The following is a 27,648-nucleotide window of genomic DNA, read 5'->3' as shown; positions in this document are numbered from 1 at the left end:
AAATCGGACAAGGGACGCGGACTGGGTAACCACAGGCTTCTTTTATTTTGATAATCTTTGACTAGCTCTTCCAGTGTGTCTCATAGACTTCCGGTTTCGTGTCACGTGAGCGAGCAGCTGCTTTGCAGCACTTCCTCCTGATTAGCGCTCCTGTGTTTACTTGCAGTCTGCAGAATGGAAAGACCTACGTGAACATTTGCAGGTAAAATAAATACAAATGAATTCCTACCCGTGTTTGTCTGTATGTCCGGAAACTGCGAGAAGTAGTGTCAGTAGCTTTTATAAAGATTAAAGTCTGTGTGTGTAAAACACAGCTAGCAGGCTAACACTGCACCAGCATCCTGACTCGCTCGAACTGTTCTCAACACCGAGGCATGACTCCTGTTTAAATTGTAATGGTAGATACTGAGACACATCTGAGTATTTGTGTTTATTAGTTAGGTGATTAAACGTTGCTTCTGTATGGTGTATGTTATTGTACATTATCTTTAACAGAAGTTAGTCGTGCACATTCAGTCTAACCTGCCAGTCATAAAGGCTTCATTGTCTTCCAATCAGTCCAATCCAGTTCAGCTCCTTTTCTTGGCCTTTTATTATTATTATTTTATTTATTTTTTATTAAACCATGCTTTACATAAATAGATCATCTCCTGAAAGTTTTAGGCTGAACAGAGCGAACTTGAGTGTTGAGGTTCAGTATAATTCTGTAATTAAAGTAAATCGGTGCTTGTGGCTGTTTGTATTGTCGCACAGCTCTAGTCATTGATGTGGGAAACATTTATTAAAAAAATAAAACATCTCCAGCTTCCACTTCTCCACACGAGATATCTGAAATGGCATCGTCCCTTAGCAGCTACATGGTCATACAGTTCTATTGTAAAGAAATGTCCTTGACTGTTCAGAGCAATTAGTTCTAAATCCTTCTGTATTTGTTGGTTTTGTGGTTTGCTCGGTTTTATCTCACAAATTAAAGTGTTTGCAAGTGAAGTAGGTCATTGCCTTGAAGTTCCATGATTTATTTGTGAACTGAGGATGTAAACTAGCTTCATTGACTACGTTTACATGGCCAGCAGTAATCTAATTATTGAGCTTATTCTGATTAAGACAATGTTGTGTTTAAGGTGTTTACATGAGTTTTCCATGTTGTACAACACTAATGGCACACCATCCGATGTTCCCTCCAGAATTTCACGTATCAACATACAGTTCGTCTTCGGTATGGTACCGTATACAGTTTTGGGTGTTTCATTTGTAATTTTATGAAAGCTTCAAGTGAAGTTAATTTTTTGTCATGCTATACATGCAAATAGACGACCGCTTGAAGCCGTGAGCTGCGTCCCAAACTGCGTACTTACCGTCTATATAGTGGCCGAGATGCACCTACTATATAGCAGGTAAGTACGTGGTTTCGGACGCAATCTCGCTCTTGTTTGCCGTAAAACAGTTGAGCACTGCCGTGTGTGTACGTGTCCTGTCACAAAATGCAGTGAAAACTCCCACACGATGTTAATAGTGTGATTAAGGTGTGTACATGTCTATAATGCACTTCCATAATGTGACCAAAACAGGAATACTCCACATGTCTTAATTCGATTTGTGTTTAATTCGAGTATGACTTTAATCGGATTAAGTTAATCACTATTCGCTATTTACATGGTAGTTTCTTAATCAGACTATTGTCTTAATCGGGTTAATATCGTAATATTGTTGTCCATGTAAACGTACTGACTGTCACATGACCAACCCCCCAAGACATACTGACAAGTCAAAACACTCACTGGGGAACAGAAAGAATGGCAGATATTATTATTATTATTATTATTATTATTATTATTATTATTATTATCGTAGCGTTTTCTCATGCCATCTCTCAATGAAATGTGAAAACGAGGCCTCTGTTGCTGCTGAAAGGCATTTATAACATGATGGGTGGTCAGTCTTAAAGCTTGCAGATAGGATTGTTTTATTAGGCAGTATTATCTCTGGATTTGTTCTCAGATTGAATAAAGATTATGCTGAACGTTTTGCAGGCTGTGTGTTTTGCAGTCTGTGTGTTTGGCATGACCATAGTATTAGCTCCCAAATATTAGATTGTAATCTTTAGTTCTGCTCAAAGCTGGTGGAATTCTTATGGGTCATGTGATTTGTGCAGTTCTGTAACCAGCTGATGAAGGTAAGGCATGTGAGTTTATTTAACAAGCTTTCAGCCTCTGATCTAACCAAGAGCTTGGCTTGCTTTCATGCTGTGTTGTTTTGAACATTTTCTAAGCTTAATGACAGGTACAAATATTCCTGTTGTCTGAGGGGGAAAAAAAAACCTAATGTGCCGCTTGAGCCCATCAATTCTTGTTCGTGTGAATAACAACAGACATAACAAGTCTACACACCCTTGTTAAAATTGCAGGCTTTTGTGATGTAAGACAATGAAACCAAGTGAAATCATAACAGTACTTTTTGCCACCCTCAAGGTGAAATTATAATCAGAAACATTTTTAGGGATGAATAGGAAAAATGTAAAAGTTACAATAACCTGGTTGCATAAAGTGTGCACATGCTTTTATAACTGGGGATGTGGCTGTGTTCAGAATGAACTAATCGTGTTCAATCTCATGTTCAAAAGTAATTATCAAGCAGCTGTCATCAGTTATATTATTCTGATTTATCTTAAATTATGGCCAGCTGTTTCTATAAGATTTTCTCGATTTTATCTTTGGTTTCATCTGACTGCTAAAGCCATGGTCCACAAAGAGGGATTATGCAAAGCATGCATAATCCCTGTAAAGACCCGGGGTTGAATATGTTCCCAGCATGCCCATGCAGTTTGTAAAAGGTGACAAATGGGGCAACTTGTTGGCCATAAGTTGGTCGTGTCTGCTAAGGAAGAGGTCCTGGTGTTTGAGGAATGTGGTTAGCTGCGGCTTCCCCAGACACAACATAGTGCTCTGGCTCCAACTTCATATAGACGGGCGGTTGGAAGGGCCCGATCCAACCAATTAGCTAGTCATGATGTGCCATGCTGATAGACGCTTACCTAAAAAGACTGAGTTTTGTAATAAGATCAAAATAATAAGATGCTTTAATAAAGTATTAGTTTAGTGGTGAACACTTATGCAACCAGTTTATTGTTACTTTTCTTTTTTCCCCTTAAAATGTTTCTGGTTGTTTTTCACTTTATTTGTATACTTTGCAATTTCACATAAAAGGTGAGAAAAGATCTGACATTATTTGTCTTAGTGTTATTCTTTTACCTCACAAGTTTATACATACATGGAAGGGTATACTTTGTTGTTTCCTTGCTTGTCTTTTGGGAAGTTTATGTCTGCAGTGTTCTACACTGTGTTTTCTCAGTTCCTCCTTCTAGCAGAGAAACTTGCACTCTTAAGGCTCAACATGATAAAACAACTATATGAGAACTGAAACACATGACCTATTCCATCTGGTTTGGTTTGTCGTGAAATGATGTACAGGAAGGTTTCACGGCATGAAAGTTACTGTGAGAAGTATATGGCTGCAGCCAAAACCTTTAAGTCCTCAATTCCACCTTCAATGAAAATAAAAACTGAAGTGAAATTTACAGAAGAAAAGTGTGTTAACAATTTCCTGACAAAAAAAAAGTTAGTCAGTTTAACCAAGTATATTTCCAGTAAGGTTTACACAGCGGTAAGGATTAATCTGAACTGAAAGACTGGTAGAACCAAAGATTATTAATTAACTAAGTGTGTGCACGCGCGTATGCACGCACCTACACCACTTGACTGAGAAACAAAAGGAGGTGAACCAAGAAAACCCCAAACACTTGATCTTTCAAAACATTTCATAATATAATAGCCTTAGGCCTCAAAGCTGACACCAAACAAAAAAATAATGAAAACAAACCATCCATAATTTTCTTTGTTTCTATGTTTTAAGTTCTGTGAACGCACATGCAAATTGAGTTCAAAAACCACGCCCCAACTTTATTATGCAATCGGTTCAAGCAAAATTTACAAATTTTTTCCTGGTCTTTGAGGACTTGCATACGGAGCCCCTAAAGGGACATGGTGGTGGAAACAATTTGGGATGGGAGAATTTTTTATTTTTATTTTTTAAAGCTTTTACGTTCTGTCGCAAAATTTTTGCGTTCCCTCGCAAAGATATTTCTTTGTTCTGTCGTGAAACTTGTGGTCTCTCGAGAGACTTCCGCGCGGTGATTCACGCTTGTATCTTCACAGCATCACTTGAGTAATTTTTTCATCGCGACAATGCTCTTTCGCATAATATCCTTTTCAGGTGTCTTTCACTTGCGTCAAAACTGTGCCTCGATTTAAGCATAGACCGCATTTCCTTATATTTGAGTCCAAGTTCAAAATAAAACTCTGAACCGCTCCATTGTGAACCTATGGAGCTGTCTGAACAACTACCATCGGGAAAATAAACAGGAAGTGTTTGACCGAACTCATAACAGGTTTTGCGAGAGAACTCAAAAGTTTCTCGGGGGAATGCAATAGCTTAAAAAAAAAATTTTTTTCTCCCATCCCAATTTTTTTCCACCACCATGTCCCTTTAGGGGCTCTGTACTTCAAAATTATATCCAATGTAAAGGCAGTAAAATTTACACTTTGGGTTAGTTGCATATTTGCATGAATTAATTTAGCACAGAACTTAAATCATTTAAGTAATTGTATTTTTTTTGTGTGTGTGTGTGTGTCATATATACTAATAAATCATTTTTTTCAGTGTTCTTCTGCACATTCCCACAAACCTTAGCCATTTTGGATTCTCTGCCATAAGGATTAGCAGCGAGTCAGCCTTAGCTTAGTCATAACCCACAATCCTGTGAACTGGCATGGAACAATATGTTAACGTTCTATCCATATAAATATCGTTTCAGTGGTGCGACAGAATGGATACAATACTGTAAAAAAATAGTTAACCGAATTTCATTATCGAATAGTAATAATTAGTATAATTATTTGCTAAACATATTTAATATATAAAGTGTTATTTTGTTATATTATATATTTACCAAACAGTATAATAACATTTTATCAGATAATCTGCAACAGCATGAGAATATCGAGTGCTTATGTCAGTCCAAACTAACACATGGTGACTGTGTTAACACATGGTGTCTGAACATTAAAAAAAAATTCTACTGCACACTTTATTCTACTATTTATTCAATTCAGACCAGACAAATTCACAGTTAAGGCAAAATATCTATTGGTTCTCTCGACTAACTCGAAACAAGGGTGCTAAATTAATTTTGCATGCTGAATGAGGTGTGTGAACCCCAAATCAACTCCAAATCCAAATGCCTGGAATCAGTGAATGAAGGCATAGGGCTTTTTTAAATTCCCCATTTAGCTAATTTCTATAGCTCAACCACGCTTTTGAATACTGCATTCTCCACTACACTGAGTGGAGTCTTGTAGCGGCATCTATGACTTTCTCAACCGCTGTGCTGATTTATTTAACCTGAATTGAATTAGCTGGGAAATGCTTTGTTAAAGCTGTGTGAGTATGAAAGAGTGCGAGAGAAAGAGAGATTAGCACTGGCTTGTATGCTAGTGTATAGCTCATGTGAAACAGAGTGCTTCTGAGAAGTATTTTGTTTTTAAAACTCCTGCAGCCTTCTTTAGATGGAGTGTGAGCTTGATTAGATTTAAATGTTGATAACATTATTATTATAAGCAGTATTTTATTATGTTTACTCTTGATTTTTCTTTATTATGCAGTCTGTTGAGTCAAGTGAATCATATTGAATGATAAAATACACTGTAGCATTATAGCCCATACAAGTGAGTAGTGGTGAAGTATGAACTGGCATTTGGTTCAAAAAGAGTAAACATCCTGAATATAGAGTTAGCAGCATGCTCAGTAGAGATCAGAAAGCTCTGTAGTTCTTCACAGAGAAAGTATGATGTGTGTTTATGATGTGTCGAATACATGGGTGTGACAGTTTCAACCTTATGAAGAATCTGAAGAATCTGCCTCCTGTATGTGGCTTGAAAATATGCCAACTAGATGAACAAACATACCAGGCCAAATTTAATTCTCTATTTTAATAAACTACTGAAGGCCAAGAGCAACTTTCTTACAGAGGTTTTACTGAATATCCTATCCAAATAATTTATTCATATTGATTTAAATTATTTGTATAAATTTATATTACTTCTGTGATCTTTGAAAATGTGAAAGTTGGCAGATTCCACAATATTGCTCTGTATTGCTGTCGCACCATTAATTTTTCATACCCTTTCAGCCTAGGATAGGATGGAAGGTACTTTCACCAGCTGTAGAGCCTCACTTTCAGAGACCTGTTCGTTCATCATCGTCACTATTCATCTTTAGTAAGCACTTTATCCTGGGGCACCTGTCTATCACAGAGCATCTCACACACACAGTTCCATAGAGCTTCACCTCTGTCCAGGACTGTTTTGAAAGAAACTGTGGTCAGTTTTGTGAATACAAGTCCTTTGTCGATTGAATACAATGCAAATGTAAACCTTCCAACAAAGGCTTTTTCATATAGTTGAATTGTCAAACAAGGTTCGCCTGGTTATTATTTGCACTTGAGGGAAAATATCATATTAAAAGGGAAGCACTTTAAATTCTGAATGAATGAATGAATGAATTATCTTACTACATATGGCCAAGTGCCCCTGCTCTGTTTTGTGAGGGGAACAGTGAAAGAATGTGTGTATGTATTTGAGTGAACTGTGATGAGACAATCCTCTTGCTGTGCCTGGCTCTATTTACTAAGATGCTCTTTACACTCTGGCAACAATGGCCTGATATAAAGCTAGTGTTCTGTTTGCTGATCATTTAATTTAAATAATTTAATAAATTTCAGTAATTGATCTGAATATTTGGCATTTTTCTTACAGAACTGATTTATTAATTAGATTCTTTTTGCAATTAAATAGGTTAAATGGCCATAAAATGTACCTGTTTTTATCTGTCACATTATGTTTATGTTTGGCATGTGTAGAAATAGGTGTCTTTGCTTTATTGTAATCTTACAGTAGGAAATACTGGATAATTAGAACCATATTTTAGATATTTTCACTCACAGAGATGTTCTTGATTGCCTGTATAATAGTCATGTAAAGGTAATAAAATGAAAGTATCTTTTATGGTAGTGGTTTTACAGAGGCTATATCAAGTTCAGTGGACAGTCTTGCCCTCAGTAGTGCTGTTAGGATTTTTGGAAAAACAACGTGGTTCCCCATCACTGAAACGTTACAGAAATGTTTAGCATTTTTTTATCATGTCCTCTTGAAAATCCATTCACTGTGCTGTAAACGCTTTTCCCATGAATTAGCTCACATCAGGAATGTAGCTGAAATTGTGTTCCTGTGCCAGCGTTGTGTAACAGTGTGTTGCGTAGTGTGGGGGGAGGGTTTAGACTTTACACTATCAGTTCAGCTTCACTTTAGTAGTCCTTGTAGGACTGTTTCCTATGCTGCATAAATAAATAATGTCCTTATGCTGTTAAGTACACAGTACATGCCTGTCATAATTGTTAGGCTTGCGTTAACCTTCAGACATTCTAAGGTTTAACAGAGAATTAGCAGTTTGTTTTACTTCAAGATATCCAGTTCATGTTCTAAGCATGTCTGACTGAGCTGTACTACATAATAATTCATTAATACACAAGTTTTGTCCATACTGATCCAAAATTGCTCCAGTTTCAGCACTGTTACCCTGTTATACACAGCTGATACATTCTGCCCCTGTTTAGCAGCTCAAGTGAACAAGATGTTTCAGTTGGCTAAGACAGAATAGTTTTGTCATTTATCAGTTTTGTCTGATTGAGTTTCGAGTCAATCAGTAATAAAATGGTCTATGAGATTGGTGATGTGTGCATGTGTGATTAAAATGTTAGAAGACTATAAAAATGGCTATGGATTAATGAAATTTTTAATGGACTGTTGTTTCTTGTCCTCAGATTAACAGTCACAGGACAGTGATCTCCACTGTGGTCGGATCTCTGGCAAGCAGTAGTGAGTACTGGTTTAATTCCTCAAGCTTTTTAAAGCAATTATTAGTACTGTGCTGAGTATGTGGTGAAAATTTTGAAGTTATCAAAGCCCCCACCCCCCACCCCCCCACCCCCATTATTTAACATTAATTATAACAATGATGGAATATAACACTTTGCAACCTAGATTAATTGAGTTAATTATTCAATAAAAATGATGGCTAAAAGTATATATGTGTATATACACTATAAAGCTGTATGAACAGTGTAAAGCTATGTGAATGGTCCATACATTGTTCGACTGATAAAATTGACACTGGCATGGTGATAAACCATTGATAATGTCTAATCATTATTCTCATGGTATTTTGTGACTTTCTGCTGTTTGAGAAATCACCATCAAATTAGTGAAGCCCCATTTTTCTAAAGCTGTTTATGAAAACCAAATAAAATTATATCACCTGATACCAACTATAGGAGTATTTATTTCCTTTAATTTAGTATCGGTTACAAAATCAGTCTGGTCCCTTTCAAAGGATGTTTCACTTGTTCTCAGGCACCACTCTTTGCTGAGATGCTGAAATGCTGCCAGATTAGTCAGGATCGCTTGTGATTGTGCTGTAGCTGACTTTTTTTTCAACTTACATTTTGTGGGTGATTCACAGTTAATTGAAGTGGTTCTTAGACCATGATTTGAGCTGGAAAGCACTTAATCGGTGTAGAGCTACAACAAGTAATCGATAAAATCTCATTATCGATAAAATCTCAAAAGAATCTCATCATCAATTATTCGATCTGTGCGCAGGATGGGATACATTTACTCACTATGTTACTTATGTTCTGAAAATACGCACTGGAGAATACAGACCAAAGTTGTGTCCCAACTGATGTACTATACACTTACACTATGCACTCAGCCGACTAGTGTATGAATTTTAGATGGGTAGTATCGTCTCAAATGGAACATTTAGTGGGTTTTTTTTTTTTTTACTAACCGGAAGTATATGCTGTTTCCCAGTCGATGGCACATGACATCAGAGGCAGGTGATGTGACGCCGCTAGCTTTAGCAGATACCCAGAGTCAACAAAAATTAGTTTCTCAGCATTTTATGTACAACATGACCTCAATCACCGTCAGATGGAGGCTTAATCATCAAGTGGCATCTGAAAAAAGTGTGCGACCTCCAAGGCAGGGGCGCATTTTAGAAGATTGTAACCTGTAAACTTTACAAAATAGAGCTTCTGTAGCACGGAAGCACGAGAGTGATGCACGAGCAGAAACTTGTGTTTATATCCACAATGCTCCACTGTGTTCAAGGGGTTGGGGAAACTAGTGTGAGTTGCTTAAAAAGTTTAGATTAATTCAAGTTTGTCATGTGCTGCATTTGCGTGCTTGCATTGTAAATTCTGTCGTTTATAACATGAGCGATCTATTAGTAACGAAGCCATGTTGCTCGCAATGTAGACATGATGATAAACAGTAGGAGCACAAGTAAGATCTGTAATGTCTAATTAAAACAGTACTTTCAAAGTAAAAGTAAAACAATATGCTTAACAATCACACACAAAAACTCCTTGAAATCCTGTACGGACCAATTGGTTGTGCATGATGATGAAGTTTGAGAGAATTTATGCTATAGTAATTTTATTAAATGTAAATTCAAAATTCGGTTGAAGTTTTGACCAAAGATTTTCTGATTGGTGCATTATTGAGAATTATACTGACACCTCACTGTAATTACATGTGATTACATTTTTCGTGTCAGTGACATTTGCAGTACTACTCCTGGGGTGTGTGGTTTTGGTTCTTCATCTGTGTGTTGTATCACCTGTGATTTTTGACAGGACATGCATCACCCAAACTTTGAAACAAGACACCCGCTGCAGGCAGAAGAGCAGGAAACTGGTTATGACCCTCTGCACAACTATAACCAGAACCGAGCCCGTGAGTAAAAGCAGATTCACATTATGGTTCAAATACTGCCAGTAGTGAGCAGCTTTTTCCCTAAATTTCAGTATCTATCCATTAGGTAGTTGTGACTGTTCCACGTTGCTCAGAGCAAAGAGAACATGAGGCCATGTCAGGTGTAATGTTACTACTAGCGTTGTTATGGTGTCACAGTTTTCATACTTATTTAATTTTATTTTTTATTTTGGCTTAGCGCACCACCATTGCTTGCACCCACTCTTTCTTTCAATTTATAACATATTGGATTGGACTAGTTTTACATGGGGAGGTGGGGTAATGTAATTAATACCAAAATATCTGTGGGATTTTACATTTACATATACATTTATGGCATTTTGGCAGACCCTCTTATCCAGAGGAACTTACATTTATCTCATTTATAGAACTGAGCAGTAGAGGGTTAATGGTCTTCCTCAAGGGCCGAATAGCAGCTTGGTTTTGCTGGGATTTGAACTCGCGACTTTCCAATCAGAAGTCCAGTGTCCACTATCTTTACCTCAAAGAGTTCGTCAGTAGTCAGTGCTGCAGATTACAATCCACACCTTATCTCTAAGGGGATTCTCGTTGGTGTGATATCTCAAGAACGAGTGGTTTACATGTTTGACTTGAGAAGTCTGAGGAGAATGGCTAGATTCAAGCTGACAGGAAAGCTACAGTAGCTCAAACTAATCACTCTTTTATAATCCTGGTGAGCAGTCACTGTTACCTGTATATCTTGTGGGAAAGGAGTTCTTGCACTGTTTCTTCAGTATGAAGACACAATAAGAACACTCACTCTTTCCTATTAAGAGTAATTATTAAGAGTAAGAACACTTACTCTTTTTCCTACTCTTTCCTACTTTACTCTTTCCCCTGCCAAAATGAAACCAAAAACCAGTATTGGCGGAGTTTAAAACATAGACAGTAAAATAAAAACAATGTTTAAAACGGGGTTTTAGGTGAGTCATTAAGGTTCAGCCTACAGACATATTATGGTCATGTGAACTACTAATAATCAAGTGCGACCTGTGCCCATGCCCACTACAACCAGCGGCCAAACAGATGTTCTCGGGGCAATATTACTTAACTGACAGTTGGATATCGTATGCCCCAGAAAGACCAATTATGGGAATTTTGTTTATTTTTGTTTTTAATTATCTACACAGTGATGTGTAAAATGATATTTACACAATTAATATTTACCCATTTCACTTTCTGCACACTTTATTGTATTACACTGTATATTTCATATCTACTTGTCACCTTTTCCTGTAAATTTCTTTTCCATGTCATAAGCAGACGTACCAAACAGTGCTGCTGAGTCGACCTTCCAGTCATACAGGTCCTTAAGTGTTATTAGTATCATTAAATATTTACTAGCATAAAATTGTGAATTAGAGGTCATTTTATATCAGTTTTATAGTATTGTTTGTGTATGAATTTATGTCTTTGTTGCTAAGCAGGAAAGAGTGGGATGATTTGTTCCAGAACAGCAACTATCTGGCCCGGGTCAGGGAGTCAGGCATTACCGGCCAGTTAAGGAGCAGCCGATTTCGCAGCATATGCTGGAAGGTATGAAACAATATCCGCTGTGATGCTGTTGTGCCATAAATTGTCTGCTAAGTGAAGTCAGTGGTGATATTTATCATATGAATGAGCATGTGTTTGACACACATGCCCTGGATTAATCAATGCCTGTGGTGTTTTAGCTCTACTTGGAAGTCCTGCCTGAGGATAAGAGCCAGTGGATAAAAAAGACCAAGGAGCATCGAGATCATTATGAGCAGATCAAAGAGAGGGTGAGTGTGTGTAAGTGTGTACGCATGTGAAGACGCATGATCATTCATGGGATTTAAGGTGTAACACCATGTGTTTCCTTTCTTCCAGCACATCACAAACCCACGCAAAGCTGCAGGCCAGCAGGACCTGGTGGTGAACAACCCATTGTCTCAAGATGAGGGGGTAAACCAGAGTTCTAGCAGAGATTTTTCCTCATGGAAGCCACTGTACACCTGCACATTTCATTTACACACCATGTTCATTTTTCTCTCCAGAGTTTGTGGAACAAGTTCTTCCAGGATAAAGAGTTGCGGGGTATGATAAAGCAGGATGTACTGAGAACGTAAGCGTGTGAACCACAAAATGCCCTCTCACACTAGCTCATGGCATATAAATTTTTATAAAGCTGGTTGTGCCTCAAGAAATAATACAACACAAAAATGTTCAAGAGGTTTCTGTGATCACAATGGAATTCTACCATATCAGTCTTATAGAGGTCATTTTTTGCAAGTTTTAAACAGTACTGTATAGTACAGGATTACATTTTTGCACAAAATTCTGCAAACAAATCTGTGTGGCAGAAGAGCAGCTTCATACTACCTACTGAATCAGCATCTCAACTGTATTTGCATGCTCCAGCTGGTAGTAGAATTTCAGGAAGGAACAATCGTCAGTTGGGGGGGGGGGGGGGGGGGGGGGGTATTCCAACAATACAAGGACACGAGACAGTATAAAGATATAATACGGTATAACAATACAAAACGATATACAACGTGATCTAAAGTGACAGGTATTGTAAAACACTGAGTATGAAAGCACAAGATTTGAAAGCTTACGTTTAAATAACTTGAAAGGAATTTTGTAAGACTATAGCATTATACTAAATAATGTCCTTGTCATGCCTAGGTGTTTGTTAAACTGTGGCATTGATTTGCTTGTCAATAATAAGAAAATGGTGAAATATCATTTGTTTCTACATCAGTCTTTTGTGCAGCTATTGATATATGTGATTGTTTCTGTACAGGTTTCCAGAGATGCGTTTTTTTCAAGAGGATGATGTACGGACTAAACTGACTGATATTCTCTTCTGCTACGCACGAGAAAATGAGCAGTTACTATATAAACAGGTGCTCTCGTTCATGCATGGTGTTTGTTTCTGTGGTTTTAGTCCTAAACCCTTACTGCATCTGTAACCTTCACATGAAACAGTCTTTCAGAAAGTGCTGATGAAAATGTATCTGTATTGTCTGTAATGCTGTCTTCTTATATGTAGCGGTGCATCTAAAAAAAAATAATTAATATCGTGGAAAGGTTAATTTTTTCCATAATTAAATTCAGAAAGTGGAATTTTCATATATTCTAGATTCATTACACATAAAGTGAAATATTTCAAGTATTTTTTTGTTTGTTTGTTTTAATTTTGATTACGGCTTACAGCCCATGGAAATCAAAATAAAGAATTTAGAATAGAGATATGTCGACCTGAGAAGAGCTCTAATCAGCTAATGAACTCAAAACACCTGCAAAGGTTTCCTGAGCCTTTAATCTCTCAGGCTGGTTCAGTACACACAACCATAATTATGGGGAAGATTTGATTTGGAAATCAAGGTCCCAGAGTCTGGAGGAAGAGTGGAGAGGCACAGAATCCAAGTCGCTTGAAGTCCAGTGTGAAGTTTCCACAGTCAGTGATGATTTGTTCAACTTGTCATCTGCTGGTGTTGATCCACTGTGTTTTCTCAAGTCGAGAGTCAATGCAGCATCTACCAGGAGATTTTAGAGCACTTCATGCTTCCATCTGCTGACAAGCTTTATATAGATGCTGATTTCCTTTTCCAGCAGGACTTGGCACCTGCCCACAGTGCCAAAACTACTAGTAACTGGTTTACTGACCATGGTATTACTGTGCTTGATTGGCCAGCCAATTGTATGACCTGAACCCCACTGAGAATCTACGAGAGACACCAGACCCAACAATACAGACGAGCTGAGGGCCGCTATCAAAGCAACCTGGGCTTCCATAACACCTCAGCAGTGCCACAGGCTGATTGCCTCCATACCACGCCACATTGATGCAGTAATTCGTGCAAAAGTAGCTGCAACCAAGTATTGAGTGAATAAATTAACATTCTTTTCAGAAGGTTGACATTTCTGTATTATAAATTATTTATTCTAGTATTTTGAGATACTGGAGTTTTGATTTCCATGAGCTGTCAGCCATAATCATCAAGATTAAAACAAACAAACAAAAAAAGGCTTGAAATATTTCACTTCATGTGTAATGAATCTGGAATATATGAAAGTTCCACTTTTTGAATTAAATTATGGGGGGAAAAATAACTTCATGATATTCTAATTTCCAACCGAGCTTCAGCTCTCTTTCTATCTTAATTTTTAGTTTATTTGTCTGCCTTTTTACCTATAACTAACTTTTTTCTGTATCTGTCTAGGGTATGCATGAGTTGTTGGCTCCTATAGTATTTGTTTTGCACACTGACCATCAGGCATTTCAGCATGCCAGTGAGACTGGCAGTCCAAGGTTAGTCCCACCCACCATGCCACATCATGCCACACACTCTACTAATGTCAATGCTTCTCCAGCACTCAACACTTCCTAGTTAGTGTTTATATCCCAATGATCTGCCCACTGACAGTTAATGCAGTTCTTTGCAATAAATTGCCCATAAAAGGTGCATTTGTATGTTTAATTATTGTAAATGTGTTGTTTTATAGTAAGGAGATGATGGTGGTGCTGGATCCAAAGTTTCATGAGCATGATGCATAGTGAGTAACCATGCTGAATTGAAGTAACTGTCGTTGTACTTTTAATCCTCCGTTACTGACCAGGGAACGCATTATGTTGTTGGGTTGTCGATTCATCCATCAGAGATTTTCACTGTAGCGAGATCTCATGAGCGAGTGGTTAAATGTTTGTATGAATTATATGGTGTTATCATTTCTATCATTTATATGTTGTGACCAGCAGATGAGTTGATTTGATTTTTGGTATTGTCCCAAACAGGGTCAATGTCACAGCACAGTCAAATGTCTGAAACAGCGTTTCTTCAATAATTTCCTTCCTGTTTATCATAAAGAGGTGTTACTTACACCTTCCATTTTCATTGCCATCTATGATTTTTTTTTACCATCAGTGTTCATGTGACTGACATTCTCGTTAGGATGATATCGCAAGATAATGTGGATTTATATGGCATTATTATTGTAACCAGCAGAAGAACTGATGAGCTTTTTGGGATTGATCCAAACAGGGTCAAGGGCACAGCAAAGTCAAATGTCTGAAATAAGTTTTTCTTCAATGACTTCCTTCACGTTTGAAGTATATGTTCAGTGTAGTTCTGGTGTACACTTTAGTAACAAGAAGGACTAGACTTGTTAGTGGTGGAGGCATTATCGCTAACGCCATTGCTGTTGAGTTCGACTTATGTGCAGTGCTAAAAAGACTCACCCTTTCATTCTGCATACCCATAGTGCCATGTTCGTACAACTCATGGAAACAGCAGAGCCCTGGTTCTCCAGTTTTGAGCGGGAGGTGCGCAAGGTGTGTCCCAACTGCACTTTCACTTCCTCCCCCAAATCATAGATGCTCATAGACTTGGCATAGATGCTGTGTTGTGTTAATGTTGTGTGAACGTTGTGGTGATGTTTCAGGGAAAGGAAGAGATGCTCACCAGCATTCCTTTTGCCAGACCCCAGGACTGTGGCCCTTCTGTGGCCATTGTGACCAAAGTAAACCGAATTCAAGACCAGCTGGTAAAAAAGCATGATATTGAACTGCACATGCACCTGAACCGCCTGGAGATCGCACCTCAGATATACGGCATGTAAGTGCACACAAATACAGGACACACCCACATACACGCATGCTAGAGAAAGTATGTGCTAACGGCTTAGGCATTGAGGGTATGAAAAAATGTGTTTGCAAAATTTGTGTGTATGTGAATTTCCATGTGGGTGTGTGCACATCAAAAAATATGCATGTAATTTAGAGCCTGAAGGAGAAAGTAATGTTACTGTGTGTAATGTTCCCTGTGTGTTTACAAGTGAGAAGAAAGTGTGTATTTACCACTAGGAACTAGTCTGGAGTGTGAATGTGTTCCTATAGTAATTGACCAACATTTGCCGTGAACCTACATACACGGCACAAGGTATTACTAAAGACAAAACAAACTATAGACCACTAAAACTCAAATAGAACGTCAAATAGAAAACAAATCGAAAACTGCACCAAAATTAGAAATAGTTTTCTCAAAATTGAAATTAAACAAGACTTTTATGATTTTATGGAAAGCAGTCTAAATTGAGCCCCGTTGGGTTGGCTGTTTTGTACCAACATTCACCAGAGGAGGAAGTAGGCCCTGTTGCACAACATCATTCAAATGTGTAAATTCAAATGGTTGAATTTTCTACATCAGAAAAATTTCAATAAGCAAATAGTTTATCATTGCTGATGTCCAGAGGTAAAAAAAACTACTGAGAAGCTAGATAAAAATAGAAATTAATTCGAATAATCAGAGCTATAGCTACACTCATGCATACTATAAAATGTGTTTATTATTAGACAGTAGGGTGTTACTATAGTAACTGACTATTTGTTTTTGTGTGTGTGTGTGTGTGTGTGTGTGTGTGTGTGTTATAGTCGCTGGGTCCGTCTGTTGTTTGGCAGGGAGTTTCCTCTACAGGACCTGCTGGTGGTGTGGGACGCACTGCTTGCAGACAGCATCACTTTGGATCTGGTGGATTACGTGTTTGTAGCCATGCTGCTTTACATCAGAGATGCACGTGAGTTTTCTGCATGTCCATTTGTTTTTGACACATAAATCATCGTGTTGACATTTAAATGACCTTGCAAAGTGCTTTGACCTTGACTTGAAAGTAATTTGCTTAATTGTATAGTGTACAGTGCTGTGAAGACATATTTCCCCCATTCTGATTTCTTCTTTTTTTGTGTATTTCTCATACAAATAGTTTTAGATCTTCAAATGAAATGCAACATAAAACAAAGCCAACCTGAGTAATCACACAATACAGTTTATATTTTAAAAAATGTATTTGTTTGTATTTCCTCATTTGGATAAAAGTGTCTCCTAAAAGAATAAATGTAAATGGATTGAAGCAAAAAAAAAAAAGTGATCCAACACCACGCATCCACCCATGTGAAAAACTAATTACCCCCTTAAACTTAAAATCTGGTTGTGCCACCTTTTAGCAGCAATAACTGCAACCAAACGCTTGTGATAACTGGAGATCAGTCTTTCACAGCACTGTGGTGGAATTTTTTCCCACTCTTCTTTGCAGAACTGCTTTAGTTCAGCCACACTGCCTGTTCAATGTCCTGTCACAACATCTCAAATTGGTTCAAGTCAGGACTCAAGTCAGGCCACTGCAAAACTTTAATGTTGCTTTTCTTGAACCATTCAGAGGTGGGCTTACTCCTATGCTTTAGATCATTGTCTTGCTGCATAATCCAGTTGCGCTTGAGTTTCAAGACTGAAGACCGGATATTCTCCTTTAAAATTTTCTTGTAGAGAGCAGAATCAGTATTTCCCTCAATTATTCATAGTTTATTGCTATAGTTGCCCAGGCCCTGAAGCAGCAAAGCATCTCCACGCAATCACATTTCCACCACCATGCTTGATGTTCTTTTTGTGGAATTCTGTGTTTGGAAGACAGGGGTCCCGTTACATCTGGAGTAAACCAAACAGTTCCACTTTCGACTCATCAGTCCACAGAACATTCTCCAAAAAGGTTTGTTGATCATCAAGGTGTGTTTTGGTAAAATTCAGACAAGCCTTAATGTTCTTCTGGGTTAGCAGTGGTTTTCACCTCGCCACTCTTCCATGGATGCCATTTTTGCCCAGTGTCTTTCTGATAGTGGAGTCATGAACAGTGACCTATTATTGATGCAAGAGAGGCCTGTAGGTCCTTTTGATGTTGTCCTTGGCTCTTTTGTGACTTCCTGGATGAGTTGTTGCTGTGCTGTTGGAGGAATTTTGGAAGGTCGGCCACTTCTGGGAAGGTTCGCTACTGTGCCGAGTTTTTCCATTTGGAGATAATGTTATGGCACTCACTGTGGTTCTTTGTAGTCCCAGAACCTTTGAAATAGCTTTGTCACCCTTCCCAGACTGATGTATTTCAATCACCTTCTTCCTCATCATTTCTGGAATTTCATAATTTTGGCATAATGTGCTACGGGGTAAGACATTTGAACCAAGTTCATGTTGTTGAAAAAGTTTTATATAAGTGTTGATTTGATTGAACAGGGTTTGCAGTAATCAGGCCTGGTTGTGTCTAGTCCAGCTGAACCCCATTATGAATGCACTTTCATAGATTTGAGGAATTAGTAATTACAAGGGCAAATACATTTTTTCACAAGCTCAGTTGGTATTGATAACTTTTTTGCTTCAATGAATAATGTTATCATTTAAAAATTGTATTTTGTGTTTACTCAGACTGCCTTTGATTTATCTTTTGATTTTATTTTAATATACACAAAACAGAAGAAATACTTTTTCACAGCAATGTAGATTCTCTAAATCGGCATTGTTCAAATGAAACAGGACCAATTTCACGGTTTGCTCTTCTTATTTGGTTACTTTGAAGGCAAACGTGATCATCTAATTGATAAGGTTTGTATGTTAGAATTATTTAGTTACATTGAGATGTTTGTGTCTTCCAGCCAAATGATTAGATTTTAAATTGAAATATGGGAACCGTAGCAGCTGTATGTCATCATGGTCATGTCCTCAGCCGGACATGGGTCAGATTAAATTTTAATGCAGACAGGCTACATTTGTGTTTCACGGCCATCTCCTGTTTTGTGCTAACACTGTTTAAGATTAAAAAAAAAAATGCTTTTTCCATTCAGTTAATATTTAATAATGTTTGAAGATGTTTAATATGTTTCTAATAATGCATGCATCATTTTGTAATTCCTGTAATTAGTGATTGCCAGTAGCTTTCAGACATGTCTTGGCCTCCTGATGCACTACCCACCTGTTGGAGACATTCACGCTCTTCTGCACAAAGCGCTGTTCCTGAGAGACCCAAAGGTATCAGTATACACAGTCTGTGATGCAGAATCCTGATAAAAAAGTTGGACAGATTTGAGCAGGGTATTGTATAGGCAGGAGAAACTGAAAGAGTGAGAGGGATTTATGGAGCTTTCAAGAACTCCCAGTATGGTGTGTAATGCTTATGTGATAACACACACACATGCCATGGTATTTTGCAAAAGGATTTCATTTTTCAAGGGCTTTGGCAGCTGTTATCTTCAGATGTGAGAATTTTGTTGATTACTGCACGAGTTTAACAGGTTGTGGTGGCAAGAGCATGGTTTTCTCTGTCAGGCGATTAATAAAGTATTGTCTTATCTTATGTTAAGTGCTAGAAAAGAACTTCGATATTAAGTAAGTTGTTTAAAGTTGACAATGCAGTTATTATGGGATGAATAAAGTTTTTTTTTTTAACTAATAATATTTATGCATGATAGACAGTAAACTGTTCATGTTGTCCCAAATCACCCGTTTGTGACCTTGCTTGTGCCACTTGACATCAGAACATAACGTTTTTTTTTTACTTTCAGAATAATCCAAGGCCGGTCAACTATCAGTTCCAACAAAACCTTGACTACTACAATAACCACGGAGCTGACTTCGTCGACAGGGCGCGGTAGGTTTGTGATGGGATGTTTTTGTGTCGTTGTTAAAAGAACTTATCGTAAAAGAAACATCTAAATGTTGCGGGATTATGGTAAATGCAGCACATAACAATTCCTGCGTTCTTTTGCTAATTTTGCATAAAATTTAAGAAACACTTGTGTCTGTGGTCATCACCTTAAGCACCATCCTTCCTAAGCTTGTTACGCATGCTTTATCATTCTCTGACTCTCTGCATTTTAGCACGGTTAACACCAAAGTGGCTCCCCTCAACATCAATAAGGTCTCCAGCTCTCTGCTTAGCTTCGGTAGGAAGCTCATTGCCCCTATGGGTGGAGTCTCCAGTGGTGTCTCGCCAATCAACAGCGAAGTGTTGTCTTCTCCATCTCCACAACCTCAGCCACCTCGGACTTCAGCTGAGCTACCGTCTAACACTGTGTCCTCTCGTACACAAATGCATGTGGCACAACAGCGTCTGCTGAAGTCTGAGAGCATGCCTGTGCATCTCAGTAAAGGTGAGAATACACACTTTCAGATTGTTACTGACACACACACACACACACACACACACACACACACACACACACACACACCTACATTGACATGTACACTATATGGGCAAAAGTTTGTGGACCTCTGACCATCACACCACACACAGATATTCTATACAAATGTGGTTCTGCCCCAAAGTTGGAAGCACACAACTGTATAGAATGTCTTTGTATGCTGTAGCATTACACTTTCCCTTCACTGGAACTAAGAGGGCCAAAACCTGTTCCAGCATAACAATGTAACTGTGCACAAAGCGAGCTCCATGAAGACATGGTGTGTTAAGGTTGGAAGAAGGTGGAAGAACTCAGGTGTCCTGTACAGAGCCCTGACCTCAACCCCACTGAACACCTTTGGGATGAACTGGAACACTGACTGCACCCCAGGCCTCCTCACCAACATCAGTGTCTGACCTCACCAATGCTATTGTAACTGAATGATCACAAATCCCCACAGCCACGCTCCAAAATCTAGTGGAAAGCCTTCCCAGAAGAGTATAAGAGGAAAGGGGGAATAAATCCACATACTTTTGGACATATAGTGTACGCTTGCATGTTTATTAGTGATCAGTTGGGATAATTGTTGCTTTTTCCTTCTTGCATGGAAAAAGCAACATTCCCTGAAGTAATACAAAACCATAAAAGTTTCTAGTCAGTAAAACTCTGAATATTGGTGTATCTGTACAGTTTGAATAGTAGCCTTATTCCCCATATCTATTAGATGTAGGTTCCCCTGGAGCATCTCAGATCTCTCTTCCCAGCCAGATACTGTCTGACATGCCAGGTAACTGTTCTTTTAGCTACTATGTTTTGCTTTCGTGTCACTGTACCTTAGTGTGTAGCTGCCTGCTTTCCCCGTGTTGTTTGCATGCATCACTATACATGATCACTAAGTTGCATTTCTACCTGTGTTTAATCAAGGCAACTGAGAGAACTGCATTTAAATCAAATCAAATTATACAATATACCATAAAATAGTCATGTGAAAAAATAAGTGCACCCCATGGAAATGGTTGGCTTTTTAAAAAAAAAAATGTTTTTATTTGGACAAGCAAACATTTGATCCTCTTTGAAACAGTGCCTATTAATAAAGTTGAAATACTTTGTTTTGTTTTTTTTATCATAGAATTTTTATTGGGAAACCGTATCTAACATAACACCCCATCCAACAACCCCACCATACCTGGCCCCAACAAATAATCAGAGCCAAAACCAGAAGAAAGGGGGAGACAAAAAAAAACAACAACAAACAAACAAACCACAAAAACAATAATTAAAAAAAAAGATAAAAAGTAAGATGATTTAGTATTTACCGTCTACCTTCCCTCAATCCACCTCCAGTGTTCGTACATCATTGAAGTAGGTAATAAATTGTTGCCATTTTCCCCAAAATGATTCACCCCTGCCTCTGATGTTATACTTGATTTTTTTCAAGTTTTAAAAAAGAACATTAAATCTCTAAGCCAGACTGATATAGAGGGGGGTTGTGGAGAAGTCCAAGAAAGCAATATTCTGCCCTGAGCAAGTAACAATGCAAAAGCCACAACACTAGCTTGTTTATGGTTCAGAGGCTGGCGCTGAGATGAAACACCAAAGATAGCAATTAAAGGATAGACGTCCAATTTGATTTGAAGAACGTCATACATTGTTTCGAAGAAAGAGTTCCAGAAGTTCTGCAGTTTGGGACAGAGTGCAAACATATGACTGAGATTACAGGGTGAAAGTTTGCATTTTTCACAATACAGAAACATTGGGATATATTTTAGATAGTTTACTCCTAGAGAGGTGAGCTCTATGGACCACTTTAAATTGTATGAAACTAAGTGTAGCACATGACTTGGTGGTACGTATATTATTTAATGCTCTGCCCCAGTAATCATCCTCAAGCTCCAGGCCCAATTCCTCTTCCCAAGCACTAATGGTTTTGATATTGTAAGAATTGTCCTGTGCCCGGATTGTTGCATATATCTGTGAAATAATACCACCCTTATGAGGATTCAGCTTGAACACCTCTTCCCAGGCAGACTTTGTAGGTAAGGAGGGAAAACCAGCGAATAGGGAGGAGAGACCATGCCTAAATTGAAAGAAACTTAATAGGTGAGACGGAAGCAGGCTGAATGAAGAGGATAATTCAGAAAAGTTTGTAAACACATTATTAATGAAAAGATCTTCGAAGCATTTCAGATCCTTCTTCTCCCACAAAGAGAATGTGGAATCTATAAAGGAGAGGGGAAAGATTGAAATACTTGAACAAAACCACAAGGAAAATTAGCTATTTCATTCATTTATTCAACAGAAATATGCCAAAATGCTAAATATATTCAACCCCATCAGACTAATACTTGACAAACACCTTTTGCAGTAACAGCTTTAAATGTGTTGGGGTAAGTTCCTCCAGCTCTGCACACTGTTTGGGAGTGATTTCCACTCATTCTTCCTGATAGAGTTCCTCCAGGGTCTTGTAAAACATTCACCTTTTTGTTGTTCAACCCCTCCTGTGTGCTTCGACCTTGTGTTTGGGACCACTGACCTGCTGAAAGGTGTCTCTCAAGCTTTTGTTTTTAGCAGACTGAAGCAGGTTCTCCTGCATACTACTCCCTGTATTTTGCATCATCCGTCTGTCCACCATCAATTTTAATAAGATGCCCAGTTCCATCTGAGGAAAAGATCCCCACAACATGATTTGGGCCTTGTCTAGTCAGTGCCTGGGTGGTGTCATACAGTTTCCATTTCCTCAAAATTGTTCCAACAGTGCTCACTGGGACATCCACACACATGGATATTATTTTGTAGCCTTTTCCTTGCACATGTCCATAACCTGATCACTAATTTTCTTACAAGGTTCTTTCATCTACATTTTCAGTTTTTTTCTTTTTTTCAGATTCTCAGTCTAAACAATGGCACTTGAATTAAGGGGGGGCTTTTATCTAGTAATAGTAACCTTTTTAAGAATTCACAGATAGAACTCCAAATGTAAGATACCTGTGTCCTCATTAGGACAATAAGTTTCATCTGTAAAATTGGAGCATCCACAGCACTTCCATTAACGCAGATTCATTAAGCAGCATTTTTTCATTTTTTTGATGATCTGTTGACAAATTTGACTGTGAAAATTTACTTTGAGAACGTACTGGTTTGCAATAAAATACTGGCTGGAACAATCTGTGTAAATGTCATTTGTAAATCCAGATGAATCTGATGACTTTTAAGAGTGTTGAATACTTTTAAAAAGGCATTATATTCTTTGACATTAGCATGAACAGGTAAATGTGTCTACTAAAACTGGATCTTTAGAATGTTATTCTCAAAACAAAATATTTTTTTTTTTTTTTTTTTTTTTTTTAAATTGGACCAATATTACAACTGCACTCAGTGTGTCTGTGTCATTTACTAAACATCAACCACCATGGCATGTTGATTACATTTATTCACTTAACTGACGCTTTTATCCAAAGCGACTAACAAATGGTTTAGAATCAGTTGAGGGTTTGTTTGACAGGTTGTTGACAGTGTATAGATGGGTTTTTGACTGTTTCTAGACTCTACAGTGAACTACCCAAAAAAAAAGTGTTATGAAATTTAACATTGTCACATGCTTACTAATGTATGTACTATATACAGTTGGTCAGTGTAAAATGGTGCCTATTTCCTTAATGTTGTACATTACCTGAATGCTTGATTTTGCATGCCTTCCTCTGCACTGCCTCTATTCTTTGTATCTTACAGTAGATTACTTTACAAATACAAAATTTTGTAAAAAGTTTGTGGACACATTCATATGTGCTTGTTGAACATGCCTATCCAGATTTATTCCCCCTTTGTTGTTGTAATAAGCTCCACTCTTCTGGGAAGTCTTTCCACTAGATTTTGGAGCGTGGCTGTGGGGATTTGTGTTCATTCAGCTACAAGAGCATTAGTGAGGTTGAGGTCAGGTACTGATGTTGGCATGTCGAGGAGGCTCCAGTTCCAGTTCATCCCAAAGGTGTTCAGTGGGGTTGAGGTCAGGTCTCTGTGCAGGACACTTGAGTTCTTCTACTCCAATCTTAACACACCATGTCTTCATGGAGTTCACTTTGTGCACAGGGGCATTGTCATGCTGGAACAGGTTTGGGCCTTTTAGTTCCAGTGAAGGAAAACTGTAAAGCTAAAGCATACAAAGACATCCTATACAGTTGTGTGCTTCAAACCTTGTGGTAACAGTTTGAGGAAGAACCACATATAGGTGTGATGGTCAAGTGTCCACACACCATTGGCCATTTAGTGTACTTAGCAAATCACCTACCACAATTTACCTATATGATCTGATTTCTTAAGTTCTGTGTTTTCACTACAGCTTTTCCCGTCATTGTACTAATGGTTGTACAATTTTTCTTTCTACTGCTCATTTTTCAGGTCAGCCCTCCAGGACCGTGAGCTCCTCACCAAGTGTTGAGAGTCTGTCAGGTGGGAGGGACCAGGCCATGTCATCCCCACCTCTTCCTGCCTCCAAGGGGCGGGACTCAAGCACATCATCACCTCCTCTCTCTGCCACGAAGAAAGATTTATTCTTCAACATCAGTCGTTCACGTTCTCACAGCAAATCCATAGGAAAAAAGGATCTGGTGAGCCACTGTGTTGCTTTTACCCTCTCAGCCTTTCGGTTTTCAGCTACATGCTCCTTCCATCCACTACATATCCACAGTCCAATATCAAGATATTTACAGTGCTGGATAAATGCAGTATATGATGTACATTATACCAGAAATTGGTTAAATATGGATTGAGAAGCTACTAAGTAGGCCATGTAATGAATCAGTAAACCAAAGAATTAGTTTTCGGTCATACGGATTGTTGGGGGTTACAGTCTTTATTCAATATGCTATACTGTATAAGACCAGATCAGGGTGAAAGCAGTGTAGATTGTTCATGTGAAAACCTCACTCTGCCATGATTGGAAACTGAGAAAAATGTGTTGCAGTGCAATTCAAGAAGAAAAGCCTGAAATTGCACACAACCCGCAACAACTCACATCGTTTTTTTTTTTCTAGGAAGCAACAGTAAGAAATATATTAGGAAATACATAAAGGGTAGTCCTTATTAGATGTTTGGTCAACTAAATGTTCGACATTTGTCTATTTGAGGTGAACATTTAAACTTGCTGTTATAAGTTTATAGTCAGTGGTACACATGTGAGTATATGTCTCCAGGAAGAGTTGGAGACCCAAGTGTCCTTACTCCAGGGGCAGATCAATGATCTGGAGGCCATGAGCAAATATTGTGCCAAGATGATGAATGTGCACATCGGTGAGTCGAATAGGCCACTTAAGATAAAATGTCATGTTGAAGGTACGTCATTGAAAATAACAACTTGCTTTTTTTCACATGATGAACAGGCAAGATTCAGGACGTGATACTGCAGGAGCATCTGCAGAAGGAGGATGAGGTGCTGGTATCACTTGCTGGACTTAAGCAGGTTTGTCCTAATTCAATATACACATCAGCTAAATTACAAAACTGTTATAAAACAGCACAGCCAGCAGGATATTACAAACTCATGCCTGTCCTGATTGAGTTTTTGTTCAAAATGCCAAACATATCTTATATAATCATTTTGAACCTTTACATGAGCTCCGGCTGAAGGTTTCACACAGACATAAACACACCACCCTCGTTGTGCCTCTCCTCAGATTAAGGACATCTTAAAGGGAGCACTGCGCTTTAATCAAAGTCAGCTGGAGGCTGAGGAGAATGAGGAGATCACAATAGCAGATGATCACTACTGCTCTACAGGTCAGAACGCAGCTCAGCAGGAGGAATCCACATCTGCGGCCAATACGGATACTGAAATTGTTCAGCCAAGCTCTCAGCTGGACTTCAGCCATCTCTCTGAGCAAGAGCAAGAAATGGAGACACTAGAAAAGACAACAATGCCAAGTGAGGGGGCACATACCACAGAACCACAGGTTAGGAGAGGATTACACATGTAGCATTCACACACGTATGTCTTCAATGATGTCTCAGACATCACTGGTGTATAGTAATAGTAAGACCAGGCAAATTCATTTAATCCTAAAGATGAACAGCTAAACATCTTCAAGATCTTTTAGGGTGTTGTTTAGGGTTGTTTTTTGTTTGTTTGTTGTTGTTTTTTTTTAAACAAAAACCTAATTGCCTTGACAACCAAAGAGCTTCATAGCCATAAGATTAAGTTGTAGCCATAGTCATAGTCATAGCCATAAGATTAAGTTGCCCCCCCCCATTTTTATTGTTCATGTGAGTGTATTAAAATAACCCATCCCTATTTTCTTTGCTTTCACCCCAGATTGCTGAGAGGAGGAACTGGGATGACTACATCCTGGTCTCACAGGATGGGGATCTTCAACCAACTGAGGGCGAGATTGCTGTGCCCTTAAAACAGGGGCGGGGTTTCGGCATGGCAGAGTTTCAGGACCCTCTGATGGGAACCACCTCTGGATCATCCAGCCCAGAAGAGGGCAGCACTAACAGCAAGGACTCTGATTTTACCATTGTCAACCCGGCTGACCTTTGAACCCTAATATTAATTCAGTCTGTCTGAGCTTTATCCTTTGTATCATTCTAAGAGGATAAGACATTCTGCTGGACTTTTGCACTTGTGAACTTGGGCTGATTGCCTTATGGGATCTTTGGTCCCTTTAAACCTAGACCCCATTTCATCTATATGTGTTCTCATAGGCCTGTATTCTAAATATGTCTATACACCTGTATCCTGTGACCCAAACTTTTGTTTACACATTGGATTTAGTTACCTAATTACCGTAATTTACCTTAAAACACAAGTAAACCCAGTTTATTTGATGAATCCTGAATACCATGCCATACCACTGCAAATATATCCCCCTCACAGACTCCTACATGTAGCCTAACTCCTAATAGTACTCAAACCTCTCTTCCTCTTTCTCTCTGTGTTTGCATAATGTCTGTGATAAAGAGGGCAGTGGCATACGTACACCATGTGTCTTAAGTAAGCCAGAAAGGGGAAATGTGATTGACATGGACAATATCAGTAACCTTGCTTTCTCTCTAGTATTGATTGTTCATTATCCAGTGCCTCAATACATGTCTGTTTATATGCCCATCCTGTTCTTTTTATTTCTAAATAATTTTAACACATAGATTGCAATGTAAGCTTTTGCTAAATTGTTTTCCATCTTTGTTTTTTTATTATTATTATTAAATCCTTGATATGTGAACTGTACCTTTTTTTTTTTCTTTCTTTTTTTTTTTCTCTTATGTTTTTTGTTTAAGTTCTTTCAACCCCTAAGGTAACTGTTCAGCATTGCACGTGTGGGATGTTGGAATGATATTAACTCCAGAAGAATAAAAAGGCATTATTGCTCTTGCCTAACCCTGTGTTATTTCGAATATGATTGTCATTCTCTCTGTGTGTTTTCCTAAAAAGAGCTCTTTAATTTGACTCCAATTTGTTGTAAAGAGCCAGACATCACAAAGATAGCAATGTTTTTTATTCTATGTAATTTCACTTGTGCTTCATCACAATTTCCTGATCCTCCAGTTCTCTAAAGGTGGCTTGGACTGAATCTGAAGCATGTCTTCATGCTGACATGGTTGCTCAGCTATACCTCCCTGTAAATGTATTTGCCTAGAAATTAAAACTGCTGTGGTGTCAAATGAAGATCAATTCGGGGCATTTATAGATCTGTGCGACAGGACTGCATTTCCATTAAGTAAAACATTTAATATTCACTCTTATTT

At 38.3% G+C, this 27,648-nt stretch overlaps 1 protein-coding gene across 3 annotated transcripts; it reads left to right on the top strand.

The window, feature by feature from the left end:
• The first annotated feature begins 79 nt into the window (after nt 1-79).
• On the top strand, nt 80-27,280 carry tbc1d5 (TBC1 domain family, member 5). Of its 3 annotated transcripts, none has more exons than XM_017482233.3 (23): nt 80-202; nt 7,934-7,988; nt 9,812-9,911; nt 11,214-11,256; nt 11,378-11,486; nt 11,624-11,713; nt 11,802-11,876; nt 11,969-12,036; nt 12,718-12,820; nt 14,141-14,229; nt 14,424-14,474; nt 15,180-15,249; nt 15,360-15,532; nt 16,348-16,490; nt 18,654-18,760; nt 19,294-19,379; nt 19,610-19,881; nt 20,636-20,698; nt 24,307-24,515; nt 25,101-25,197; nt 25,287-25,366; nt 25,581-25,827; nt 26,216-27,280. In XM_017482233.3, the coding sequence occupies exons 3-23, from the start codon at nt 9,815-9,817 to the stop codon at nt 26,221-26,223; spliced, it is 2,280 nt and encodes a 759-aa protein (XP_017337722.1). In that variant the 5' UTR covers nt 80-202; nt 7,934-7,988; nt 9,812-9,814; the 3' UTR covers nt 26,224-27,280. The 3 variants fall into 3 exon arrangements, with proteins under 3 accessions (XP_017337722.1, XP_017337720.1, XP_017337721.1); XM_017482231.3 differs by having other exon boundaries at nt 81-202; nt 25,581-25,856; XM_017482232.3 differs by lacking the exon at nt 20,636-20,698 and having other exon boundaries at nt 81-202; nt 25,581-25,856.
• The last annotated feature ends 368 nt before the right edge of the window (nt 27,281-27,648 follow it).

This window comes from Ictalurus punctatus, chromosome 12, assembly GCF_001660625.3.
Source record: "Ictalurus punctatus breed USDA103 chromosome 12, Coco_2.0, whole genome shotgun sequence".
In the NCBI taxonomy this organism is placed as follows: Eukaryota; Metazoa; Chordata; class Actinopteri; order Siluriformes; family Ictaluridae; genus Ictalurus; species Ictalurus punctatus.
The sequence above is the reverse complement of the archived record's forward strand: the minus strand, read 5'-3'. Positions and strand labels throughout refer to the sequence as shown.

What these genes read in the sequence shown, in the direction of transcription:
- tbc1d5 (XM_017482231.3), top strand. Translation starts at nt 9,815, where the DNA reads ATGCATCACCCAAACTTTGAAACAAGACACCCGCTGCAGGCAGAAGAG. An exon ending in TCGACCTTCCAGTCATACAG is followed by an intron (nt 11,257 to 11,377) that starts GTCCTTAAGTGT and finishes GTTGCTAAGCAG; the next exon opens with GAAAGAGTGGGATGATTTGT. An exon ending in GACTTCGTCGACAGGGCGCG is followed by an intron (nt 19,380 to 19,609) that starts GTAGGTTTGTGA and finishes TCTGCATTTTAG; the next exon opens with CACGGTTAACACCAAAGTGG.